The 10412-nt window shown below is 30.2% G+C and overlaps 1 protein-coding gene across 1 annotated transcript; it reads right to left on the bottom strand.

Moving 5' to 3' along the window:
• Positions 1-932: 932 nt before the first annotated feature.
• LOC131658930 (uncharacterized) lies at positions 933-1238 on the bottom strand. Its single transcript, XM_058928178.1, has one exon. The coding sequence runs from the start codon at positions 1236-1238 to the stop codon at positions 933-935; it is 306 nt and encodes a 101-aa protein (XP_058784161.1).
• Between the last annotated feature and the right edge of the window lie 9174 nt (positions 1239-10412).

Here is a 10412-nt window from a genome sequence, read left to right as displayed (position 1 = left end):
AGATGCTTACTGGTTTACATATGATCCATTGTCTAAAACTCAAAAAGTTTAGAGACTCATTTCTCTTTAGACCCATATAAACTACTAGTATATTCTTTAAAGAAAATGACAATTCATCATCTATAAGTCATCACTCTGCCCACTAGATGATACATTGTACAACAAATTTGAAGGTGAAAATTTGAAATTAAGAAGAATTTTGTTGGAGCCTTAAACATAACAATAAAAAGAAAAATTAATATGTCATTAATTTATTATTTTATTGAATGAATAAATATTGACAAATTATGTATAGATGACCGTGGTCCCGTTTTTCATATGGTCCACCTTGGAATTCCACCATCAACAAAACACAAAGGAAATAACTCCAAATTTGTGACAAAGCAAATACTACCTTTACTTATGTTTCTAGATTTAAATTTCAAAATAGTCAAAAAAATTTAAAATATAATAATTATTTTACAACATATATAATAAAAAAATTTTAAAAAAAGATAAACAAGCAATATATGGTGCCGCTACCTCTGTTCACCACAAGATGAAGAAATAGACCATTGCAAGAAAAACAAAATCTCATTAGTACTTGATATATATATATATATATATATATATATATATATATATATATATATATATATATATATATATATATATATATATATATATATATATATATATATATATATATATATATATATATATATATATATATATATATATAATGAAATTGGATGAAGGAGATATATAACTATGTAAATGTGTGATTACATGAAATCTATTTCCTTTTGTATGTACAAAGAAAAAGAAAATGTAAACTACCCTCAAATATTCTCCATCAAAAATTATAATTTTTTCCACAAAATCAAAAAAGCAAGATTGACCCAATAAGCCAATACTCATCCATCAACTCCATAAACCTAAACTAATCAAGTTCAATCCATTTCAGGGATGCTTTGAAGTGCAGGTCTCCAAGATCTCTCAAATGATTTATAGCCATTACTATGGTTTATCAATTGGGTCAAAACTTGATCTACCTTTAATTCTCTTATGTCCACTTTTCTCAACAACTCTTCTAATTGTTTCTTGGTAATCTTGATCTTTACCTCCGTCGTTGTTTTGGCGCCCGTGACTCCGATTTTTTCGGCCATATTGTTGCCTTTGGATGCCGGAAAATCCCATTCATCCTCGTCGTCGGTCGCGTATTTGTTTGATGATTGGCCCTTCAAACAATTTCCCATTTTGTTCACTTTTTTAATAGCAAATCAATAGAGATATATAAAACGAAATAAATCAGAATACAAAAGAGTATTAGAAGTACCCTAAGAAAAAACACAACACAACACTTTGTCTGACAACTATTTTAAATTGAGTGTTGTTTTGGGGAGATGAGAGATTTATTATGAAGAATGGAGGGAGTTGGGTGATATATAGGAGAGAAAAAAATGAAGATGGATGTGTTCTGTGGAGGGTGAGACGGGAATGAGTCAGATTTGAATAATTTAAATGAGGTGGTTGTTTCCTTTATTTTCTTAGGTGGAAAGTAGTGGGAAAGTGGAGCCCATGCAAGCATGGTAGTTGTTCATGGTTTTTGTCTCGTGATAATGATAGTCAAATCATTTTAGTCCAAAAGGTTTAGATAACTATTCCGGCTAATAAACTCACCACGTAAAGTTAGCTACTAGTAGTGTAGTATATCATAAATGCACAATGTACAAGTTGATCTTCTTTTGTTTGAACAAAAGAGATCCTCTACATCAAAATACAACATTAAATCGGAATTTGAATAGTGTGGTGTCGGAGTTTTCACGAATTCTTGCTTTCAAAATGATATTGACCGTTTGATTTTGATCATATGACTCATACAAAATAATTTATTATTTTAAAAATATTAATTTTAAATTAGAATCGTCTGATCTTGATCGGACAGTAATATATATGCTTGAATGCAAGCTTTTTTTATTGCATCTATTCTAAATACATTAAATCGATTTTAGATGATTAAATTCTAATTTGCACATATTATATCTAACGATTATTTATTAGGTTTATTTTATATTGTCAAACATTAAATATTTATCCTTCTAAATAATTCTCTTAATAAAATTTTGAGGAGCGTGGGAGAACCCGGTTGCGTGTTTAGCTCATGAAACTTTTTACACCAATGCAATTAATTATAACTTTTTGTGCATATTTTTTGTGATTGTCATATTGTGAAGGAGAAATGGAACTCCATTTAATGACTATTTGATATTTGAATTTTGTAATTTTTTTAGATTGGATTAATGATCATCTTTTTATAAGCTAATTAAAACATTAGTATAATCACTTTTTGTGCATATTTTTTGTGATTGTCATATTGTGAAGGAGAAATGGAACTCCATTTAATGACTATTTGATATTTGAATTTTGTAATTTTTTTAGATTGGATTAATGATCATCTTTTTATAAGCTAATTAAAACATTAGTATAATGAGCTTTAATTTTTGACATTACTTTCTTTGCAAAAATTTTATGGGTGATTCAGCTGGTATTAAGTTGGGAGAGAATTTACCTGAACTAAACTCACCCATTATTTCATGACACCTAAAAGTAGTATGTATAACCACCAAGTGGTGTCGGTCCTCATCTTCTTCAATATTGGTTAAGGGGACTCAGAAAATTTAAAGAAATATTTAGCTTGTTTCAATGAAGTTGTCATATGAATCATAAACCCTAATTAAAAAAGTTTATATGATCATTTAGGAACACCGTAAAAGTAAAGCATTTCAACAAGTCAATAACATAAAAGTAAATAAGCAGAAAATCATGAAGCAAGTAGGGTGATACATCAAAAGAGAATAAAGCAACGCAAATAAGAAGAGTAGAAACATAGAAGAAATGACACCAAGAAAAAAGAGAACGACCCTCAGAGGAGCTCCATAGAAAATAGCATAATAAATATTGATTTGAAGAAAATAGACAATATCCTATACGCATCACACGATTGAACACTAGGAAGACCTAAAGCTTGCGAGAGATCACACACTATAGGCTATTATAAGTTCCCCCAAGACCAAGAGGACAAATGAGTCCTCACTCATATTAATAGTGCTCTTATCACTACATAAAAGGAAAAGCAGTAATAGTTAATCAACTGAGGAATGTGAGAACAAAGCACCAAGAAAGATTATATTCCAATAAAGCGTATTATCAACACCGTCACTGAGGGGTTCTCATGATTCGGACAATATAGCTTGTTTAAAAAGTACTATGCTCGAAAGATAAAATATTTCCAGGCCTTACATGAAAACCTAACACTCCCCAGAACCTCTGATATCACTTTTTAGCAAAAGACCGACAAAATGTCATTCTTGATAAAGATGATCTTGTGGTAGTAGAAGTTCAAATCTTCAGCTAGTATGTTAATTACACCCTGTATTGGGAATATCTACTCAACCTTGAATAACTCCAATCATAAAATGGAACCTTTGTAGGGTTCTTAGGATAATACACATGTGAAGGGGTATCACACCCTCAACATTGCCTTCAATGCTGGTGCAAATACCAAAATAATTTAGGTTTTTTACTTGGTAGTATGCACTCATTTCTTATCATCTAATATCATAATAAGTCTTTCTACATTTAAATATTTCGGTACCTTGTAATTATCCATAAAATGCCTTATGTACAATGGTAACATGAGCATTAAAAAGAGACCAATAGGTAGTGAAACAATGTTTTCATGAAAGCATGAGGAATAAACGCATAATTAACATGGGTGCACCCCGAGAGAAAACAAACTCTCACAAAGTAAACTTTGCACAAAATGAGGCGATCCCGATTCGAGGAAAGACATTGGAGAAAGGACATTATTCCTAATAGAATACTTAAAGGAAGCATAAATTAGAATAAATCTTGATTAGGTTACTAAACTTGACACATCCTTGGAAATCAATGAAGAAAAAGAAGACAAATAAGAAAATTTGTATTTATGCTTAGGAAGAACATTGATCTCTTAACTTGGAGGTCGTTATATATTCTAGGAATCAATAAAGGTGAAATTTTGTTCCTTAAGGGATAGATGTCGAATGCGATGATTGGCAACTAGTTTAACAAGTTAAATCATAATCACTACAATTAACACAACTTAACTAGCACGAGATGATGGAGCACAAAAACAATAAATAACACAACCAATTGGTAACACAGTTTGACGCAAACAACACCTACTTCTAGAGGGTTAGCTTCCAACCCAAGAAAGGAAAATCACTATTAGTAGTTTAGTACACTTAGTGTTACAAACAACAAAAGTTGTATGTTGGCCAATACATTTTCCTAACACTACCCAATGAATTTCTATTTAGAACTCCCTATAAATATGAGACATCCTCTCACTTTTATTTCTCACAAACACTTACCCTTTAGTGTTTCAATCACTAAACCCTAGTGATCAACTTCAATCAACAATAACAATGATGTTGAATTTACAACTCTACTAGACAAATCTACAACTATGCCAAATTAGTGAAATATAGTGTGGTGTACATATAAAATAGCAAGGACTCTTGTAAATCTAGTACTCTAAAATATTGAATTTGAACGCTTTCCTTCTAATTTAGTTTTTGAGCTCCTTATAAAGTATAACAATTCTGGGCTTTTCTCAGAAATTTGATATGATTTTGTCTAGAAATAATAAAAAAATTGTTGGATATTATCTCTTCTAAAAATCTCTCAAGCAATATATAATTTGTTACCATTCAAATTCAAATTTAAATCTAAATTGAACTTCGTTTAACTGTAAAATAAATCACTTAATCATATTGGCAAACCAATAGCAATAAAATATAATCCAATTTTTTACTAGAAAATCTTCCAAAAAGCAATAACATTGACCTGTTGTACAAGACTCAGATGTTGTGCCAACATGTTGGGACATCGTGTTCAACATGTGTCCCTTCTACACCTTCATACATCTTAAGCAAACTATATTAATATTTGACACTTTGAACACTTCTTCATGTTGTTGTTTTGCAAAATGCAGTCTATCCAAAAGGAACTACAAAAGAAATAATAAGTAATAGACTAGAACTCTACCCCTCATTCAAGTTAGTGAACCAAAGAAAGAGACATATGGAACAATAGTATAAGAAAGCATTAGAAGATGTTGTGCAAAAGCTAGAAGATACTAAACTCATCAGGGAAGCTAAATTCCCTATTTAGGTGGCAAACATGGTCATAGTGAATAAGCAAATGATATATATATATATATATATATATATATATATATATATATATATATATATATATATATATATATATATATATATATATATATATATATATATATATATATATATATATATATATATATATATATATATATATAAAATTAATGGAACACACTCTTATTGTAACAAAAAAATGTAAAATTGTTGGTGCTGAGATTCCAAACGTGTCATTGTCACTCTTTAACATATTTTCATAGTCGTTAATTTGGACCATGGTGAAAAATGTTTTAAGAATTAACAAAAAAAATAAAGGTGTTTAAAAATAAATTATTATGTTATTAGAATAAATAGTTGAAATAAAAAGATGTTAGGAAATATATATATTTTGTAGTAGAATATATATATATATATTAGACTCTTCCTGTATATATTTTTTAACTTGACAATGAACACTAGACACCTAGGATCTCATCAAAAAATAAGGTTGAGATGGTTAAAAGAGGGAGAGGTGACGAGACACTTTTCTAGTAAATTTGTGGAGTCGGAAGAGGTTCCAAACATGGTCATAGTGAATAAGCAAATGATATATATATATAAATTAATGGAACACACTCTTATTGTAACAAAAAAATGTAAAATTGTTGGTGCTGAGATTCCAAACGTGTCATTGTCACTCTTTAACATATTTTCATAGTCGTTAATTTGGACCATGGTGAAAAATGTTTTAAGAATTAACAAAAAAAATAAAGGTGTTTAAAAATAAATTATTATGTTATTAGAATAAATAGTTGAAATAAAAAGATGTTAGGAAATATATATATTTTGTAGTAGAATATATATATATATATATTAGACTCTTCCTGTATATATTTTTTAACTTCACAATGAACACTAAACACCTAGGATCTCATCAAAAAATAAGGTTGAGATGGTTAAAAGAGGGAGAGGTGACGAGACACTTTTCTAGTAAATTTGTGGAGTCGGAAGAGGTTAGACCTTTGTTAGAAGGGATTTTCTTTCAATATAATTAGAGAAGAGGACATGGTGAGCCTATAAATACATTTTTTGGTGGAGGAAATTAAGGAAACTATTTGGAGTTGTGGGGGTTCAAGGAGCCCGGGTTCGGATGGGTTTTCTTTACATAAAGAAATGTTGGTTGATTCTTTAAGATGATTTTGTTTTTTTTTTAAAAGACTTTTTATGATGGAGGGTCGTTATCTAAGGCGATAACTACCTCTTTTTTGACGTTGATTCCTAAATCTCACAATTCATTATAGTTGGATGATTATAGACCTATTTTCTTAGTGGGATGTATGTACAAAGTGGTGGCGAAATTGTTAGCGGGTAGACTAAAGAAGGTTTTGAGTTTGATTATTTCGCCGTGCCAGAGCGCGTTTGTTTCGGGAAGACAAATGTTAGAGGGGGTGTTGGTTTTGAATGAGGTGGTTTATTATGAGAAGAAAGAAAGAAGCAATTGTTTGTCATTTAAAGTTGACTTTGAAAAAACGTATGATAAAGTAAGTTGGAACTATTTGCAGTATCTCTTTAGGAGGATGAGATTTGGGTTAAAGTGGAGAAGATGGATGGAGATGTTGGTGTTTAATAGCAATATGTCAGTTCTTGTTAATGGGAGTCCCACTAAGGAGTTTGGAGTGGGAAAAAAGATGAGACAAGGCGATCCTCTTTCGCCTTTTCTTTTTGTGTTGGTAGCGGAAGGGCTTACGGGTTTGGTGAGACAATCTATGGAGATTGGGGAATTTGAAAGCTTTTCTATTAAAGGGAGATGTAATGTGGATATTCTTCAATTTGCGGATGATACTTTATTGGTGGGAAAAGGGACTTGGAAGCATGTTTGGGCGATTAAAGCGGTGTTAACGGCTTTTGAACTAGTTTCGGGTTTGGGAATAAATTTTCACAAAATTAAGTTGATTGGCATAAATGTGAATATTGGTTTTTTGGAGGCCGATTCTAGTGTGCTTTCTTGTAAGGTGGAGGATAGTAAGTTTCACTTTCTTGAGATTCTGATTGGATATAATCTAAGGAAAAAGGAGATGTGGAGACCGCTTATTCTTAAAATGAAAAACCAGTTGGGGGGTGGAAAAATAGGTTTCTTAATTTGGGTGGAAGAATTACTTTATTGAAGTTTATTTTGAGTTCTTTACCCGTATTTACCATATCTTTTTTTAAGATGTCGATAAAAGTGGTGAAAGAGATAACGATAATACAAAGTAATTTTCTTTGGGGAGGAGTGGAGGAGAAGAGGTGTATTCATTGAGTTAGTTGGAATGAAGTAAATCAATCTTTCGAGAAGGAGGGGTTTAGGGGTCAAAAATATTTTGGATTTCAATTTAGCTCTTTTGAGTAAGTGGAGGTGGAAAATTCTTCAAGGAGGTTATTATATTTGGTACAATATCTTAAAGTCTCAATATGGTGATATATCGGTCCAAGTCTTGGTGGGGGTGTTTCTAACAAAGGGGCAAAGTCGGGTTCTTTGTGGTGGAAGGATTTATTGAAAATAGGGAGTAGAACTTATAATGATCCTTTTGCTTCTTCTTGTAGATTTTTTTCTCATAATGGCTTTAACACTCCTTTTTGGGAAGCAAAGTGGTTGGATGGCAAATTATTGAGGGAAAAATTTCCGATTTTATTTGAGGCGTCAAAATTAAAGGGGGTGTCGGTGGCGTGTATGGGCGGTTGGGAAGAAGGAGTGTGGGGTTGGAGGGATTTAGACGTTTCGGAGTCAATGATGGAAAATTCAGTTTTATTGGCCAAATTTTGTACTTTGTGAGAATCTTTGGAGGCCTTTGGGGGATTGGGAGATGGAATAGATGTCGTGGATTAGAATTTAAACTGGGAAGAAAGGTTTTCGGTAGCTTCGTGTTATGAAGGGTACGCTAGTTTGAGAACTATCTTTGGTCCTTCTTGTAGATTTGATGAGGCGAAGGGCTTAGTTTGGAATTCGAAGGTGCCTTTCAAGATTAAGGCTTTTGGGTGGAGGATCCTTGCTAATAGGCTTCCAACCAAAGACCTCTTGGTGTATAGAGGTATTAGTATTCCTATTGATCTTTTAAAGTGTTCTTTTTGTGGGATTGATTCGGAATATCGAAATCACTCTTTTTTTTTTCTTGTTATTTGGTAAAAAATATTTGGAGGGAGATATCGAGTTGGATAGGAAAAGTAGGAATAGAAGAGGAAGAGTGTTTATCGAGTTTTATAGATTGGAACTCATTTTGTAAATTTAAAAAGGTGGATGTGAACAAATTATATGTGATTTGGTTAGCTATAACATGATCCATTTGGTTGGTTAGGAATGTCATTTGTTTTAGAGAGGAGGGGTGAATTTTTTGACTATTTGATTTGGAATATCAAAATTTTAGCGTGGAGGTAGTCTTTTTGTGGAGACATTACTCATTCCAATTATTCTTTTAACGAGTTTAACAAAGAGTCTTTGCTTTATTTATCGTAAGTATAATTGATTAATAATTTCTTTTTTGTCAGACCATTATTTTTATCGTTGTAAACAGGTTTGAGAACCCTTAGTTCTCCTTTATATATATTATCTTGTTTTAAAAATTAAAAAAAAAAAAACCTAGGATCTCGTCCATGTACAGTACTTTTGATAAAGTCTCAGATACACTCTTTAGCAAAATCACTTATAAAAGCATGTTTAGGCATTATCTCATTCAATGCAAAACTCTTAGACAAATCTCCCAATAAAAAATGGTTCTATTTTCATCATCCATAAGACGCAAACAATAGCAAACCATAGTAGGTATTGTACTTTCTTATACATTTCTTCTTTTCGTAGTTATAGTTTAATTTTAATTTTGTAAAATAAATTTATGCTTAGATATATAGTTGTTCGTGGAATAATATCGTTAGTTTACTCTTCTTTTTGTTTTGTTGAAACTGACTATTTCAGTAATTACTTGCTAAAATTTTTATTATTTTTTACTAAGGTTTGAAACCTGGTTTTTGAGTTCTTTTAACTCTTACTAAGTCAAAACAATTGAATTACTCATTCCTTCAATGATTCACTAATATAACTAATAATCATTAAACTTATTAGACTCTCATCTCATTATAAATATAATATATGCAACTTTTTTATTAAAAATGCTGCTAAATAAATATCAACATTTTTTTAATATTAATACAAATTATAAATAAATGTTACTCTATGATCTTATGTTTAAAATATTTTTAAATCATAAATTTTTTTCAAATGATATTTTTATTTAATTAATAGTTCATATGATACATTTTGAATAAACTCATATTAATTATTAATATTTGAACTTTTCTACAACAGAAATATTTTAATCTTATATAACAATATACTTCCTCTGATCTGTATTGTTAAAAAATTTATTTTAGATATATTGAATAATAAATATATTTGAATTATATACATAAACAAAATGTTTTAAATATTTATCTAAAAAATAATTTTTTATATAATAATGATCTGAGGAAGTATTTCTAAAAATTATAAAAATGAAATTACTGTACTAATGAAACGTGTGCAATGTAATATCATGGAATCCTATTGTACATTTTGTTGTCGGTACTAAATTTCCAAGAGCTTATATTTGGAATTTATCAAAACATGCAGCAGCCAATATAGTATAGTGGAAGAGTGTCAAAGGGTATTTATTATTTTATTGGTGTGAAATGGGTCCAATTAAGAATCTAATGACATAAGAGTAGATGCATGTGAACACAAACTAGAGAAAAGAATCTTTGAGTTAAGATCCTGTTTGGTCATTGTTCATTCACGTGCACATTGCACACCAAACCTACTTTTTCTTTGCTTTAATTATGATTTTTCTTATTGTTGATGACTTCATGTGGTGGCATTTACAATCCTCAATTTCTCTGCACAACGTAGAAAATGAAAAAAAAAAAAAAAAAACTAGATATGTATGGGAGTGGAGAGCACTTTTAGAAATTAACTAGGACATGTGGTATGATTTAAATATTTTGTTTGATATTTATAATCAGAACAATGCTTAAATAGTTATTTAGTTCCGGTAAGTTAGCGTGTTTTTTTATTTTTGTTTCTGTATTTTTTTTTTTTGGAAATGATCTCTCATTGTTAAAATTTTTCTGACTTTAGTCTCTAAAATTAAAATTTGCAGAAAAATTTGAAGAAAAATTCGTAAGAAACCTATAAATTTTTTTGCGGATTTTAATTTTAAAGAT

Source organism: Vicia villosa, linkage group LG3, assembly GCF_029867415.1.
Source record: "Vicia villosa cultivar HV-30 ecotype Madison, WI linkage group LG3, Vvil1.0, whole genome shotgun sequence".
Classification (NCBI taxonomy): domain Eukaryota; kingdom Viridiplantae; phylum Streptophyta; class Magnoliopsida; order Fabales; family Fabaceae; genus Vicia; species Vicia villosa.
This window is presented reverse-complemented; position numbering and strand designations above follow the sequence as displayed.

Excerpts from the sequence above, each read along its gene's own strand:
- LOC131658930 (XM_058928178.1), bottom strand. The coding sequence starts at position 1,238 with ATGGGAAATTGTTTGAAGGGCCAATCATCAAACAAATACGCGACCGAC.